This window comes from Kryptolebias marmoratus, linkage group LG11 (genome assembly GCF_001649575.2).
Source record: "Kryptolebias marmoratus isolate JLee-2015 linkage group LG11, ASM164957v2, whole genome shotgun sequence".
In the NCBI taxonomy this organism is placed as follows: Eukaryota; Metazoa; Chordata; class Actinopteri; order Cyprinodontiformes; family Rivulidae; genus Kryptolebias; species Kryptolebias marmoratus.
In genome coordinates, this window is record NC_051440.1 from 23,980,562 (window position 1) to 23,998,543 (window position 17,982).

The 17,982-nt window shown below is 38.0% G+C and overlaps 1 protein-coding gene across 3 annotated transcripts in view; it reads right to left on the reverse strand.

Moving 5' to 3' along the window:
* The window catches only part of wwp2 (WW domain containing E3 ubiquitin protein ligase 2), a 45,073-nt gene that overhangs the window by 16,475 nt on the left and 10,616 nt on the right, over positions 1-17,982 (reverse strand). For all 3 annotated transcript variants that reach the window (XM_017434233.3, XM_017434232.3, XM_025010101.2), the window contains exons 6-10: positions 16,288-16,363; positions 14,638-14,801; positions 14,171-14,420; positions 11,620-11,709; positions 5,174-5,348 (exon numbers count right to left, since the gene is read on the reverse strand). In XM_017434233.3, the coding sequence (XP_017289722.1) occupies positions 5,174-5,348; positions 11,620-11,709; positions 14,171-14,420; positions 14,638-14,801; positions 16,288-16,363 (755 nt within the window). The remainder of the gene's footprint in view (positions 1-5,173; positions 5,349-11,619; positions 11,710-14,170; positions 14,421-14,637; positions 14,802-16,287; positions 16,364-17,982) is intronic.

The following is a 17,982-nucleotide window of genomic DNA, read 5'->3' on the forward strand; positions in this document are numbered from 1 at the left end:
TTGGCACAAATGTGCGAAATAAAGGTTGGGTGTTGTAGATTCTGGAAAGAATACTTCATAAAGGGTTAAGACATCAGAGGTAAAAAAAAAAAAACTGAGATTTTAGCTAGATTCTAGAGTTATTCATAAAACTGAAACTATTCAGTTATTCAAATTTCTGTTGCAAAGACAACTTTTTTTCTAAATCTGGGAGGCAAAACTCTGTGTGCAAGGACAAAAGTTAGGGAGTGCAATAAACACGAGGTCACAGAGTTTGCCTGAAAACACGCCTGCTCATCCGAGAGTTTCAGACTAACAAACTAACAGGGAAGTTGCAAATTAAAATATAAGTTTGATCTCATAATTAACCTGTTTATACATTACAGCATGCGTTTAAAATTATAAATAAAAATAAAAACAGCACACTGGGTTTCTGTTTGCAAGAATATATTCTGACTCTGAGAAACAACTCACTTAATTTGTGTCCTAGCAGCTGACAGAACTGTTTCTGAAGTCACTTTTACAATTTTTTTTTTTACAGTTTACGTTTATTTTATTGACTTTTTGTGAGGTGGATGAAAGCACAAATACATCCTTTAATTTTCCAGCCAACAAGGCAGGTCTTTTCTTAAACAAACACGTAGTTAAAGTTGTTCTTCAAGAAGTGAGTTTGCAATTCTGAAAACTGTTTTTACACGACTGGTAATTTCCAATACGGTCTTCATAACAAAATACAACCAAAGCATAGAGAGGACAGTGTTAAAAAGACCAGCATCTGTGCAGTTTAAAGGCATTCTGTTCATTGTCCTTTCATGAAATAAGTGTCATTTATGGAAATGCGAGCGCTGACAAGCCGTGTGCATGAAGCAGTGTGTGTTTTCTGTGAGTGATAAAAGACAGGGTTGATTCAGGTGCTGCTGTTAAGGAGCCCTTGTTCTTTCAGAAATGGACTGAAAGTTATAATTGGAGGAAAGGAGGAGGTGAAGGGAGTAGGAAACTGGGGGTAAACGAAGGAGTGCATGTGTGAAAGACAGACGTGACAGCTGCAAATCAAGACTAGAAGTCACTTAATAAAAAGACAAAATAAAAAAAGGAGGATATCTGATGTGAGCCTGAATGAAAACAAAGATGTCGACAATGAGAAAAGAAAACAGAAATGGGAGTTTGAAGGGATTCTGAAGAGGCAACAAAACGACGTGGAAGGGTTAAAGGAAAGAGTGCGAGAATAAGAAAAAGAGGAGAAAACTAACGGAGGAGAGCTGAAAACAGCAGTTAATGACTTTAGGTCTGCCCTTTTAACAAGCTGCAATTACTCCACAAACACATTCGGACCTCTATCTCTGGAAAAACTAAATCTACATCGGTCAATGTTTTCATAATTAATGTCATAATTAGTTTCACACTAAAGCACTCGGTCAATAAAAGTGTCGCAAAAAAGTAAAAAAAAACAAAAAGGAATTTACTGTTATGACAAAAAGTGATAAAATGCTCATATTTTATAGCTGAAATATGCAAAAATAGCAAATTCACTAGTAAATGAAATTGGTATGGTTCCATATTCTTTAAAAGAAAATACAGATAAGAGGAATCTACTTCCATCTCTGTTGAAATCTCTGATCTGAAGTTAAAATCATAATATAAGCTAAAACATTATATTGATGGAAGGATCCGTCTTTTCCTGAAGAAATAAAAATCAAGGTTGGAATATCAGAAAATCAGGTTGGACAACTGAAAGAAATGAAAATACTGGATATAAACTAATTTAGCTTGCCAAGAAATAAGTAAACAAACAAAAATTTCACTTTACACATGGTCTTGATCAGTAGTTCCTCAGGCTTTTTGTTTTGTTTTTACACTTTGGCTGCTTTTTCACTCATTTTCTGCTCTGTTCTTGGACCATAAAAGCGTATTGTGCAGTGTGTTTTTAAAAACTGAAGAAAACGGGCAAATTGAAGACAAAATACAAAGTGAAAGGTTTAAAAAAAAACTATCTCCAGAAGATATACAGTATCTGAAAATCATGTTTTTTATAAATGGGGGGGAAAAAACTCCAGCAAAGACCTGAGAGATGTCCTTTAGTTGATCCTCTAATATATACCATGTTTTTAGATAAAATGTTTTTGGTAATGCCCTTGTTGGTGCTAAAATACATCCTTTGTGTGTGAAAATGGGGCTTCTGTTGGCTTTTCTAACAGACTTGTCTAAATGGAAACAAAAAGCGTCTTTGTGACCGGGTGCTGGTAAGAACGTGCCTAAAGATCCAATTTGAAATTGTTTCTTTGCCAGGATATGTGGCGAAACAGCAGCGGTTCATCCCTGGAGTTAAGGAACTTTTCTATGCCTGAATGATTCATAGGTCAGAGTTAAGTGATGGAAGTGACATCCATATGAAAACAGTCGGGAACTGAACCGAAAATTAGTGAAAATGCAGCCAAAGGTCAAAAAAAAATCTACAAAAAGCCTGGAAAACTATTCATCAAGACCACTATAAGATATTACAAAAAAGTCTGGCAACTTGGAAGCAAAATATAAGGAAATGAAGCCTGGCTGAAGACTTTGCACAGTGCTGCATATGGGTGTCTGTTAGTTCATTTAAGAAAACAGACCCTGGCCTTCTTTGGCAGTCATGTGCCTTCCTTAAAAAATGTCACACCTGTCCTCAACATTACAACTCTGTGAACAAATGAAGTCAAACACAAAAGGTACTGGCATCAGCACAACCACAAACAACAACTGAGTGACAATGTTTGGTAGTGCGTCCACTGTATGCATCCAGCCATAGATGTTAAACTTTATCATTTTTACAGAGCATCACATCATCTTTAACCATCACAAATTAACCCACAAACCTCTTTGAGTGCGTCAGCCGGGCACTCAAACATGCTGTCGTGTTCACGGAAAAGCTATGAGCGTTTCTGTCTGTTGTTTCCTCGTTCACACACACTGGGGCCATAAATAGTCGCCGCTATCAGCGATGTGGGCATTCCAAGACAGAGCAGTGTACTATCAACAAGACCTGCCTTATGGCTTTTCTCACACACACGGGGCGAAGGAGGGAGGGAACGAGGGGAAAGGAAAGAAAGAAGGCTGAGAGTTTTCAGCTTAAACTAAATACTTCTGTTCTGAAAAACCTGAATGACACTGCTAACAATCATTTGTGCGTCTTTGTTTGTTTCTAAAACTGACAAAGGATGTCTTTTTTTGTATAAAATAACTTAGCCAGCCTCTGGTCAGTCCTCTTCAGGCTAATAACCTTTTTAAACCCTTTTTGGCAAAAGTAATCTACATCATGTATAAAAAAAACAGTGCCCATTTTTCAAATCTATCTGCAAAGACAGCATTGCGGTGAACTATACACAGAAAAACAAGGCAGAAAATTAAGAGATTTTTAAACCATTATGGATGGCTAAAAAATAAAAGAAGACAAGTTCTGAAGTTAAACATTAAGTCAAAGGATGTGCATTCTGTAAAGGACAAACATAAAAGAACTTCACACAAGGATGCTCACAAAAACAGCCTTGAAACGCAGGAAAACAAAAGGACAGAGACAAATTGAATGAAAACTACATCACAAGCCATAAAGAGCAGGGTGGGGTAATTTTATTGAAGCATGTATAAAAGTTTTAAGGCTGGTTTTACTAATGGTCCATTGAAAAAGCTCTGTGGGTTCAATCCACTAAATCTGGATGCAGTCTGACCTTGGCAGCTTCATTGAAAAGAACGGGACTGTAAGAGAGTCAGACAAACCTCAACCGACTCCACTGAAAAACTGCAATGAACGAATTTCTCTCTGCAGCCAACATGCTCTGATAGACCCTCACACGTCCTGCTGAAATAAACTGAAAACGCCGCTCACTCATACACAACATCTTGAAGGCAAAGAACTCCTTGGTGTGACACACTGCTGGTGTTTAGAGTTTCCACGCTTCAGCTCACACCAGTTCAACCAAAAACAAAGTTAAATACTTTTCAGGAAATGTTACAAGTTTTTGCTGTCAACCCTGAACACAATCTACGGGTCTTATAAGAAGTGTTCGTTTTTTTTACCCATTCTCTAGGCTTGAATTAGCTTAGTGATTCCACCTTGGGTATGTTGTGCAAATATTGTAGGAAACAATATCCCTATGGCTCAATTTAATTTCAAACTTCCCCTGAATGGTTATGTCATGCTGCATCAGCTTTCTGAGTGGCATATATTAACCACTATCCCTTATATCTTCAAATTAGGAACCATGGAGTTGGCGTAGGCAAAACTCTAGAAATCGGGATTCAACCAATAGCAGTTCAAAGAAATGTAACACAAAAATTGTGATTTCTACTTTAAGACAGGTACTCTAAATGTCACAGTTATGTTAAATAGTTAAGCAGTTATTTAAATTTCTAAACAGCTGTTGTGATGCTAGTTCAAGCTTGTTGCTTAAATGCTGCAGATAATGGACAATAACAACAAGTACAAACAGATAGATCATAGAAATGCAGCAACCATTACAGCAACCCTTTCAACGCAACACCTGAGATACCTTCTTCCTGGTGGTGTGTGAAATTACCAAAACAGAAAGTAGGGTTGAAGTGGATATACAGCTTCTATGCCTCTGAGCCAGTGATTGAGGTAGTCACAGAACTGAGTTGGAGAGTATGTGACCAGCACAGCTAATTAGCCATGGCTATAAACACTGTGATGCAGGCATCTGATCGTCTTGATCTACGTTACTTGAATCTGTCCCTATCAAATAAACGATTCATTCTTTAAAAAAAAACTGTCAACAGAATAGCTCATAATGTGAGCTCGGGGCCTTTAATATTTCTTATTCATTTCTGTACATTTGAGCTCATTTAATAAATGTTTACTGCGATCAAATATACAGCTTTCGAAAAATTAGCTGCCAGATCTTAAAAAGGCAGCTTCTCAGCTGTGATAATTTGCAACCAAGCTACAGTATATGAAAAACACCCTTAACAGTAAGACAGAAATATTATCCATCACACAATGAGGTAATGTTAGCTTTGGTTGTTAAGGTAATAAGGCTGCATATCAGTGATAAGCAACATATTTAACTTTGGGCATGAATCAAGGCAGAACTAATGGATATCTTGAGGGAGATTCAAAGTAAGCATTGATTTCTCGCTGCCTTTAGCTAAACAAGACTAAAACCTTTGTGCAGCCTGCATGTGAACCAGCAGAGGCCTGGAGTACCTGGTAGAGGAAGCGCTGGCTGAACTGGTGCATGGCACCCTGTAGCTGGCTGCGCTGGCTCTGCCACTGCTGATAGTTGCGCACGGACTCAGCTGTGGGCCTCTGCCATGTTGTGGTTCTGGTGTTGTGGTCCACGTAGTAGAACCTGCCCCGCTGGTCCACTCGCTTCTCCCAGCTGGAGGTTGTTGGAGGGAAACAGAAACAAGGTGGGAGTGAAAAAAAAAGCTGCTGCTTTCAACAACATTTTTATTAGGCATGTGAAGAGTGGGTGGTTCTACCTGATAATAGAAGCACTGATTTATGGAAAAGAGGAAAAAGAAACAAGGGCAAAAAAAGAGAAAGAAAATATTAAGAGGAGGCTATTAGTGAGTGATAGCCAAGAAAGGAAAAGGAAGGGAAGAGGGGATTAAAAGAGGAATAATGATGTAAAGATGGTATAAATGTAGCAAAACAAGAGAAGGAAATCAGAAATTAGGCTGCTAAACTGTTTCTGACGGACATTTCCTTTTCATTTTATTAATAAATGAACTCCAGTTGGTGCAAATGTTTTATGACCTATATAACCCTATTCTATATCTCCTAAATTATGTGTGAAAAGACAAAATAGAGCTGATTGACACTGTTCATTATGAGCTGTTTTAACAGTTAGCTTTATGAAAGTGTTAGAGACATCTTTTAATTACACCTGAAGAATGGGACTTTTCCATCACCACGTATGATGTACAACCTTTGATAGATTAATTATATATTAATTAATTATAATTAAGAGAAATTGATGGACTACACCTTTCTGATTGACAGTAACCATGTACAACAGTGTGCATTTGTTCACCGTTTCCTAATTTTCCCCAGAGACAGGAGGTCTGGACATGAGCTGAGATACTAACACAGAAACACAAACTCATGCACACATAAAGAAAAGTCATGAACAAACCCCCACCCTGTGCACGGCGCACACCAGGACTGACTGCTTGTCTGTTGCTATTCTCATCTCTCTGACTTAAGCGCTGCAGAATTTAGAGCAGAAACCAGCATCAACTTCCGTTTACTAACAAAAAAAAACACTCACTGCAGATATCAGCAAGCTTCAGAAATCTGCACGAGCAGATGGTGTTGCAACCCAAATATTGCACCACATTTGTTTTTAACCTTTCATAAATACAGTTCTGGGAAAATAATATTTCTGCACAGCCTTTCAGGGGTGGAGTAAAACATACTGCACAGAGGCTCTCACTTAAAATCACAGTTCCGGTCCCAATTTGACTGTGAAGACAGTCAGACTGGCCCTCCCAGAGGTTCAAGACCTCTGAACAGATTCACTTTTGTTGCATCAAAGCCACACACACAAACTCACTGTGGTTTCAGTGTGCAGGAGACTGAAATGTGTACCTCAGGCGGGTTCTGCTGAAAATTTAGGATCTACTTTAGTATTAAGGGTATTTTAATCTTTATTCCCAAGCTGACAGAAGAAAAAAAATTACTTTACGGGAAAAAAAAAAACTTTGTCTAAAAGACAAAAACTTTCATCAAATACACCTCACAAAAAACAAAGTTGGAAATGTTTTCTGAAATACATAACTCTGAAAACTACCTTGAAATTAATAATCAACAGCACCCTTGGTACTGGTAGGCTTTTATATTTTAGTCAAGGACGCTCCAGCAGTTATTTGGCCACCATGTCTCTGAGCTTCTTACAAACCCAGTTCCCTCCCTTTTATTATTAACACTAGCTACTTATTTACTGGAGCCAGAGAAAAATCATAGAGCCCACAGCAGCCTGTTGGGTTTATATGCAGTTATTTATCTGATTTATCTTTGTACCAGTCGTGTCATTAGCGATCCACTCCATTTCTTTCTTGGAACTACAAGTCCAATCTTACAAACCATGAACTGTCAGCTCAAAGTCTGTGTGCAATCCTTTTTAGATGTTCTACTCATTACTCATAAGCCCGTCTTCTCTGTAGAATGACAAAAAACGGAGCTATATTTAACACAAATATGAACGTTTAAATTTAAGTTTCATCTTAGCTTAAAAAATTAAACAATAAAAAAAGGAAAAAATGTTTTCTGCAGAAACTCGAGGACAGGATTCCGATGAGTGAGTGATGAGAGCAATAAATAAGGTGTTACAAAAACAAAAAGTCAACAATATATTTCACTTTGATTCAACTGTGGTCATTTATAGACTGAACTGTATGTAGGAACGACTGTTCTTTTTGTGTACCGACTCAGGTAAAACTTTATTTTAAAACTACATGATGCAGATGAGCAGCTGTGTTTCTAAAAACTTCTTCTAAGAAACATGTTCCTGTGATCACTTTTAAACCGGACAAAACAACAACAAACACACTCCAATGGATGATTTAGTGGATTTATTCAAACCCAAAATATGACTCTGCAGGACTTATGGCTCCAGCTCTGATTGGTAGCAATGAAAAAATAACACTTGAGTGGATTCACCAACTTTTTTTTCTGTTCCAAAGGTAGTAGAGATCTCTTTTTTCCTTTATTATTGGCTTACAAGTAGAATTCAAAACTATCTGAAATTAAAGGCCCATCATTCCTTAAAAGAATGCATATCACCCGCCACCTTTCATGCCAGTGGTTTAGACTATCTCACATGATATGTTAGCGCTCGGAGCCTGTGCTGAGGATCACTGACAGCCACCCTAATATTGACAAAATTCCCTCAGATACAGTCATCTGTGTGCAGGCTACGGTTAGCTGTGGCGCGTATCTTGAATTGGGTTGACTCCAAAACGTAACCAGCTGCAGATGTAGAGCCATTAATTGTTCTCTGAGAGCTTCAGTGAAATGCATCAAGTGGTTTATGGGATGCTTTGCTTACAGACAGGTTGACACCAACAGTTAAAGCCAAAGGTTTTTGCACTCAAAGTATGCTTTGGAGACAATGCTCAGCTACAATCACACCACATTTTAGCTCAATATCTGTAAAACTGTCTGAGTTACAGCTATTTTTGTGTTCTCTAAGGTCAGTTTTTTTTTTGCGGTGGCCATCTTGAATTGGGTTGACTCCAATAGTTTAGCAGTTGTAGCTGTAATTCCAATGGTTACCTTCTGAAGGTTTCATTAAAATTCATTCTATAGTTTATGGGATGATTTACAAAGAAACAAACAGAATTGATTCAAAGTTAAAGATAAAGTTTTAAACCCGATCAGTTAGTGCTCAGAGTATAGTTTGGGGCACAGTCTCAATCACTACCACACCAAAACAAGGCTCAATATATGTAACATTGACTGTGTGATAGACATTTTTTGTTTCCTAAGATTGCTTTGCTGTGGTGGCCATCTTGAATTGCTGTAGTTCCATTGATTACTTTCTGAAAGTTTAGTGATTCATGAAATGTTTTGCTCGTGGTACAGACAAGTAAAAATACACACGGGTAAAAATATTGCTCCCACTTTGCTTTTCCGCAGCAGGTGATAAAAATCTGCTTTTGTTAAAGAGATCCAATGGATCTGTTTCACCAAACTGCACGACTGCTGGCAGCTCTCACTCTCAATCCTGCTGTAACTCCCACAGTCCAGTCAAAAACAATATACCACTTTTCTCAAAAGGTCATGCTTTTTAGAATATGTGGTCAACCACAGACCGTAGACTACGTTCTGGTGCCATCCCGTCCTGCTGAAGTACAGCAGCTTGCAGGGTTGTCCTACGGGAGAAAATATCTGTTTCTGGATATAACCGGAGTCCTGTGAGTCAGCGGGAGCTCTCAGCACACTGAGAGCAAACGGACTCCTTGTGAAAATTGTTATTACATGTTTAAACATCTATTTTGCATATAAATACTAATTTTTGATGTAAAAGACTAGGCAGAATGTGTCAGTTTGTGAATGTAAGGTTCTAAAACTGTGCTCATAAATATTGGTCCAATCAGCTCATTTTAATGACCTGTTAATAATCAGTAGCCAGTACTTTACCAACAACATACAACTTGGTTTTTGTTGCTATGAAATGCTCCATAATTATTTAAGATATAATCTTTGGCTAGCATTTCAAAAACAGTGTTTAGTTCTAATTTGTAAAATCTTTGAGGACTTCACTCATCTGTTTAACGACATTCAAATCTTTTATTTTGTTTCGGATTGTCAGAGTAAAATCATAGAAATGCTAAATCTTCATCAGACATTTCAGCCCTGCTCTTTGTTTATGACCAGTAGCACTGAAGGATTTACTTTTCAGTCTGATTCATACATTTAAAAAATGATATAAAAGTACATTTTAGACAGGCTTTTGCTGGAATCATCAAGTTCCTCCTTGCTCCCCAGAACATAATTTGGCTGTCATTTAATTAACTGATTAAAGAGCATCTAAGACAAGTTTACAGAAAAAAAATGAATAGCATACTAAATGTTGTCTCTTAATGCATTTCAGAAATAAAAAGCAAATCCTCAAGAGACGTTCTGCTGAAAGACAAATTGAATTTGAACACAAATATCTGATGGTTTGAGGCTGTGTCATGACAGCTCTGATTAGCAGAGCTTGGATTTGTCCAATGCCTCTGCACAGAAAAAGTGACTGCTATGCAGAAACACAGCCACTTTAAACCGCTGCTCTTGATTACTGATCACAGCTCTGATTAAGTTCAACAAAAAGAAACAGCTCTTTCCTTTAGTTTGCTCATTCTGCCTGATAAAATATTTTTAAGTGGAAGTCACAGAAACACTTTGGTTTGGCAGAACCGCTCCAATTCTAGGCTGGCATTTCTTTTCTACATAAACATAGTCGGAGTCATAGTTTAGTGAAAATCTAATAATTTGATGCTTTGAAAAGCAGTACTTGATATAACCACAAAATGCAGCTTCACAATCTACTCACTATTGTATGTCTAAACAGCCTCACATGATAAAAATCATGTCAGGGAATTGTGACGTTGTGCTGGGCTCGTATTGTGCAAGGCTGACGAGCCCAGATTGATGTGAAGACAGCATCAATTTTATTTCTGGAGTTCCCATAACTGCAGGGGGAACAAAAAAAAAGTTTTATAACAATGAGCAACTCAAAAACCAGAGAGGTTATGTTTGTGATGCATTACCGGTTATACGCGCAACAGAATATTTGATTAAAAGAGTGTGACTCATAAGCTCTCCCTGTCCTAGCTTTGGATGGCTTTCATTATTTCAGTTTCCAAACCCCAACTGCCCATCTACCCCCACTCTGCCTTCCCTCGGCCTCTAAACAGTTCCTGGTGTGTACATCTGGAGCGTTAGCCCAGTATTAGCTTGCTAATTGATCCTCCGAAGGGCCGTGGCAGCCAACACAGTTGTGGATGGAGGTACATGTGGCAGTAAGAAAGGACTCTTGTTCTCTGGGCCCCAACACTCCCGTTCCTTGTGTGGAAAAACTGAAATGGGGGGTAGAAGCTTGAGGAGAAGGAGGGGGGGTGACCTCTTCCTAAAACAGGCTCTTTTTCTCTCTGCCATGCACTCTGTGAAAATCAATAAATACTCAGGCCAAGTACAAATGTCATAAAGGGGCTGAACCCTGGCAAGTCAAACTGCTCAGGGGGAGGGAGCGCTCTCCATGTAACGGCTTAGCAAACAACAATCACACTGCTCGATTAGGGATTAGTTACACTGCGATGTGTGTAGTCATGCCAGAGAGCATAAATGGGACATTTAGAATAAAAAAAGAAGCCTTTACAGCTGAAAAGATGGGGATGAACTTACAAAAACAGGCAACTTTTCTGTTGCAGTCTCACTGAATCCGGCACGTTTGCGACCAAGCGGCCAGTGAGCCGTTTGGCTGCAATGTGAGCGGACAGTTTTTGAAAATCACGGCTTATTTTCGTGTGCACAGCTTGCAAAACTGCATTCTAGGCAGTGCTCGTTATTCTGTTGCCCACCTTGACCGAAGCAGTAATTTATAAAGCAACTGGTGAAACCACGTTAGCTTTACTCATATGTATACACCCACATTTCAAAATTTGGTACATTCTGGGATCCTAAAAGGCTCCTTAGAAACTCAAGCACTCAAGTCCCACCGTTTTCAGTCCACCAGTCTTCATCTATCAGCTATAGCAGTTAGTCTTAAAAAGTTTCAAACTGGGTATTTTTTTAATAAAACTTCAGCAACATGTCAATTCACTCTATATGCTTTGAATTACCTTCCTGGAGACAGAACTTCCTAAAGTCAGTCGACCAACCCTCACGTGGAGTTTACACAAAACACTCCTGCTGACTCCACTCACAAATATAATAAAGTTAGTTGCATGAAACAAAATACCCTTTCCATCCAAAAAAAAAAGAAAGTATTCAACGTTTTTTATAGATAGACCAAATATTAGCTCTAACAACATATCTGAAATTAGATCTATTTTGGCACCACTGGTGAAGCAGGAACTTCCTGCCGTCAAACCGTCAAACAACCAGTGCATCAACAGGAAAAAAAAAAAAAAACAAATAAAAACTTGTGACGGGCGTACCCTGGTGGCAGTGGTCTCTCCCAGGTTGTGGTTTTGGTGTTGTGGTCGACGTAGTACACTCTGCCGTGAGGTAAAACCCGCTGCTCCCAGCTGCACACACAGACAAACACATTTACTCCAAAACTGAACACATCACTAAGAAACTACTTGTTTTTTAAGATTTAACATTTTAACACAAGTAGATATTGTTCTTCTGAGAGGACAGGGAGTGCCCCATATTATTTTCTTATTATGTAATAACAGTACATTAACGTGAACAGAGAGCAGCATTGGTGTAATAAAACTCCAGCTCTTAAAATTTCTCCTAATCACCTGTAATTACTCCCTTAAGTTACTGGGTGGTGAGTGTTTACTGGATACATCTCATTTATCTTTACTAGCTATTTCTGGGAGTTTTGCTTTGCTTTAATACACCTTATTAAAGCTCAAATAAAGGACTGAAAAAGAAAAACAGAAAATAAATCAATATAGCTTTTTGTCTACAACTTGTTTTCTCTCATCTAGTCTGTAAACACATTGAGAATGTGTTTGTTTTTAACAAAAGCAAACAATAAAATTAACTTTTTGTCTACGTCACTGGCTTCTGTATTCTTATACCAAGTTTATAAATTATTTTTTAACAACATATGTCACCATATAAAATTAGGTGCAGGTGAAATGTAGAATCAAATACATATTGTTCTGCAGGATGTGCTGCTTTGTTGCAAACGCAACACAAACTCTGCTAAGAGAATGATTAAAAGGTGAATTTCAACTTTTCACAGTTTAATTTTTCTAAAGATTTCAATGAAAACTGTTGAAAAACAACATTTAGTTTCTTGTAGTTTCGGTGAAAAGGCTGTTTTGTCGACACATCAAAGATTTTCCTGGCAGTTTTCTTGGAACGTCTAAAAAAGTGATTTAAAGCTACAGAAAGCCATACACCGCAGTTTAACTACTGTACAAACAAGGTAAAGGAAATTAAAAGATCTAGTATGGGTGAATTCTCATCTTTCTCACAGTTTAAGTTAAATATTTGTGATGTATTTATGCTATGTTTGACTACATATTTCTATAGATCCCAAAAGTCGTAATGTGTGTTTCCTTGTAAGACAAATATGCTAAATAATCACCAAAATTACATTTTAAATTGAGTGTAGGGCTGGGTGATACAATGAATATTAATATATCTGTTTTTTTTAGCTTTATTGCAATATTTAACATATGTTACAGTATTTTAAAATCCTCCTTTAGTCACGGTATTAATGTTTAACACCATAACAAAATGCAGTGGTGAATTCTGACCTCTGACCCTTGTTCTTTTACCAAACAATACCAAAACAAACTTTTCAACCATCCTCAACAGAAGTGACTTTTAATCAGCTCCGCTTGAGAACAAAAACAAGAATGCAGTCTGTCTTTGCCTGTCTATTAATTTGCTGTTTCTGAATGCTTGGCAACTTGAACTGAGCTGTTTTCCTGACTCCTGGATCATAAACACGACGCCTGCTGAAGGATTTTCCAAGTGAGCGGGGGATGGGGACGGAGGATCGGCTGGAGTTTTCAGAATAGGAAGGTGGAGGGAGAGCTGCGATGCATTAGAAGCGCCTGGGAAAAGCTAAACTCTTAGTGATTTAGATGTCAGTGTGAAATCTATTCGTGTAGCACATTTAAAAGCAACAAAGTTGACCAAAGAGCTTCACAAGGAGGTTAAAACCAACAGGAAAAACCATCAGTGAAATAAATTCTGTAAAATCACACATTAAAAAACCCCAACAAGTACAATAAAATAGGCTAAAAACAAACTAAAACAGAAAACATCACAACGAAAAGAGCTAGTGGAACCCTGAACTGACTGAACTCAAATTAAACTCAATTTAAAGAGTTTTCCAGCAGGATTTAAAAGACTGCAGTATGAATATCAAGGAGAAGGTTGTTTTTTAGCCACAGCTAAAACCAGATCCCCTCTGTGCCTTCATTTAACTCTCGGCTGCACTGAAAGTATCTGGCTGGAGGATCTTAGTGCTCTTTTGGTGTAATAAAAGTCCTGAAGTACAGGTAAATAATTGGGTGCCCAACAATTTAAAACTTTGAAAGTGAGTAAAAGAATCTTAAAATCCATACTCACTACTTCCATATAGTCATTTTTTATGTTGCATGAGGGAAAACTTGCAATATATTGGATATTCTGATTATTTTGCCCAGCCCTGATTGAGTGAGCATATTTAATAGGACTTATGCATCATGCAAGGTTTGGTGCCAAATTAAGTTGTTTTAGTCAAACTACTGTTTTAAAAGCCAATTCAATAAACATTAATAACAAAGCAAAATGTCTCTTTTAGATAGATACACTTCAATAATGACACGATTATTGAAAAATATTATAAAAGTAGGAATTTCTGTCTTGTCTTCACAATGTGAAAAATGTTCACAATCTCTTTAAAAATAAAGCCAAATTTGTCTGAAAACAAAATGCTTCTAAAAAAAACAGACCCACAAGATACTGAGAGACAATAATAAGACTGTAGATATATTCTTTTAAAGAATATTTCTGCACAGATATGATTCTCACCCTGCCGGGAGCAAGTCTGTGGTGGGCTCTGCTGTGTTGTTGCATGCCTGCTCTGTATTGGAGGTGGCATTGGAACTGGGCTCCATAATGGTGGCTGGAGCCAGGGCATCCTGACCCGGAGAGGGGCTACTGCTGTTGCTGCTGCTGCTGGCAGCTGGAGATCGGCCTGATGGGGAGGACGGAGGAGGTGTCTGACGGGCCACGACTCCATGACTGCCCTCCACCCCATTAGGTGTCAACTCAACTTTATCTGTCGGAAGACACAGAGGGGAATAAGACTGTCAGGCGTGCAAGGAAATGTTTCATATTGCAGAATAACAAAGCAGGATCTAAAGACAATACATATTTTAATTTCAAACCCCAATAGCCTGCAAAACAACCTCATTTGGATCATATTTATAGAAATTATTAAACATAAAATTAATAAATCTTGTTCAAAACAGTGATAAGGTGAGCAGACTCTTTACCTGCACTGTTTACAGGGCTGCTATGGCTTTTTAAGGATTGATGTTGATCAGACGAGCCGGTCCCAGGAAGCTGCTCCTCAGTAAGGTCCCCATTGGTCAGAGACCTCTCCCTGGATCCCCCCGGAGATTCACCTTGTGGACCCCCCACTGAGTGTCTGTTGTTCCTGCAAACAAGAACATGTAAGGTGATAAAATGAAAGAAAATAAAGAAGATGTTTCTTTTTCTAAATATCATTTTTTAAAACAAACTTTGGATTGGCTTTAGGTCTGTTTCCACTAATCTGACAACTCAGCTCCCATTTGTTCCTGACCCAAGGCTGGCACAGGTGCAACTGTGATCACCAGCAAACAAAAACACACTCAGAGGTGTCGATGTCGGCTACTTTTCCCTTGTGAACACCCTCATATTTTCCCAGAACTAAATATAACTTTGCTTTAATGTTGAGAGCTTTCATACACGCTGACNCCCCCCCCTCAGAGATTGAGGAATGTGGCAGCTGCACTTGCTCAGCCACAAAGAAAACCAGATTCAGGACTCTGTTGGTCAAAAAAAGGATGCAACAATTCATCCCAGACACTGTGTTTGTTTGTCACTGTCACAGGATTTATTTGTGTGAGAGCTTATCAAAGTTTAAAAACATGTGTCTGTTGCTGACATGCGCTCCTGCTCAGTACAAAGTTGCTGACTGTTTCTCCATGACCGCAGCGGTTTGAGCTCCTGGCTGAACTGCGAGTAATGCCCCCCCACAATGCTTAGAAGGAAATACCAACTGACCTTGTGCACTCCCGCAGCAAAGCTTTGAAATAAATGCAGCCTGCTCCACTATTTATTATCCCACTACTATTCAAGCCAGCGAGAGCAGCGTCTGAAACCACACTCAGTGGGGAATAACATGCTAGCACTCTGCGTAATGCTTCAGTCGACCAAACTGGCACTGGACTCGTTAATTTGATTCTTTTCTTTTCTTTCTTCCATTTATTTTTCATACAGTTACGTCTCGAGCTCATTTTTTATATAAATGCTCTGCAAACAAAATTACAGAAAAGGGTTTCTCAACTTTATGTTTGCGCTATTATTCTTATTATAAAACCACACGGTCTGCAGAGTTTTGAAACCAGCGATATGAAGAACGGTCATGGATTATGATGCCTGAAAAGCCTGTGATTATGGTAATAAAATCTGGCAACATTTCTGTTCTTTCTCCTACATTTCTAGCTGTTTAGATCCATTTCTTGGCAGATATTTTAACTTGGAATAGTGGGTGCATTTCCCTTCTGTATTTGTGTTTGCTGGATACCTGCAGAACCTCCTCTGAGAGAAATGCACTTCTTATTAATACACCTGTACTTGTCCAAGTATCTGCTGTGAAATTGGTGTAATCCTGAATGCTCATGAGGCTAAATGTCCCTGAACACACAAACAAACCCAGCTGGAGTTTTCTCTTCTTGCCCACTTTTTAATTACCTTAAAATGACCAAATCAAGGAGCCAACTAAAAAGATTTATCCCCATAAACTTTTAAATCTTTACACAAAATCAAACAAAGGTAACCTTTCTTCTTTAAATATAACATACTCTAATATTAGGATTTTACCTGTGTTTTATCTTTAGAGCATAAAAATGTCTGAATTTAACTGGTTATGTTCTGACCTGTTGTGTGATCCAGGACTGGGAGTCTCCTCACTCTGTGTCCTCCTCAGATTGGGTCTGTCAGACTGAAGTATCTCTGTAACACAAACATATAACATTTTGATTAAACAAACAAACTACAAGCTGTAAGTTACAACATTTAACCTGAGGAAGAATGGAAAGAAAACTGAAAAAAAAAAAAAAAAAGATTTCCACAGAAAATGTAGTGTAAATACTGACTGCTAAATAAATAAAAAGAAGCTGAAAACAGCTGATAAAGCTAAAGGAATCAAAACACTAGCTAAAAGCCAAATGTAGCTAAATTAAAAGCTTGAAGAAGCAAACTGTTAGCTCTAAAATAACAAAAGGTTCGCTAAAAGATAAAAGCATCAACAGTGTAGTTAACAGCAGTAAAAGGCTAGCTTATAGCTAAATGTAACAAAAGGCTAGATATAATTAACAGTAGCAAAATAGTAGCTAGAAGCTAAAAGTAGCAAATAAATAGCCTAAAAGCAACAAAAGGGTAGCTAAAAGTAGCAGAATGGTTGATAAAAGCAGCAAAAATAGAAAAAAGTATATTCAAGCAGATGTCATAAAGTGCAATGTTTTTTTTTAAAAATTGTGGATATGTCAATGTTTTTATGGGAACAATATTTTTAAATGAAGTTAAATATAACCAAACAAGTGTTTGCAACAGAGATGCTGATGCCTGTTATGACAAACTAACGTTAGAAAGCAGAAAGTCAGAATAAATGTTTCAGGATGGGGTTCTGAACACAATTTACATTGGTGCTATAAAAACACTAAATCCTGCTGAGAAGTAGGAGAGGAAGGAAAAGTCATCCCTGAAGTGCTCCGTCAACAGTAACTTTTCTTTTACACTTAAGTTCTTAAAACCTACACAGAATTTCATTTTCAAGAATTTGATGTAAAGTTTTGGTTGTTATTAAGACCTTAAAATATAATTTATCCTGGAGGTTTAAACCCAGATGATGTTTAATCACCAGCTGCTGCGACACTCAAAGTGGAAGAAAAACAAACAGAACATTCCATTTTATTTAAATGTGATCTTTAAAGCAACCCTCTAGTCACATTTTCTCCTCTCCATCCATTTCTGTCATCTCTCTGCTGTTGGTGTAGTAATTAAGGAATAAAACGTCAAAAAGAGAGAGCTTACCAAACCGACAACATAAACTAAACAAATTCTGAAATTGTTAAAAATAGAGGAAGAGAAACACCTGGTAGTGACGTCTAAAGACAAAAAAAAAAAACGTTTTAAATAACACTAGGAGATGAAATGATTTTCCATAAAACCAGAATCAGTTCCAGTTTCTCCTGAGAGGATTTACTGTCTCCTTGAGCCCTACAGGAGGTACTCGTCTTCCTCACAGCTGTCGAGGATGAGAAAGTGATCACACGGAGGCTTAGACCACTTTATGTTTATAAAAAAAATAATTAAATCCACACAGCCTTCACACATGTGGCAGTGGAAATACTGTTAGCAGTTTAACTCAGACCATTCATCCTGGTGTGTACTATTAGCCCGTGCTGGTTTGTGAGCGTAGCGGTGTGCGGTCTCGTCAGTGTGAAGGAATGTGTGACTTACAGTCCCAACTGTGACTGAAAACCACATGTCTGTAACATGCTTCTCATTAACACTCACTTTCTCCTTTACGCACAAACATACACCGTCTTCCAATGAGAAAGACGCCTCAA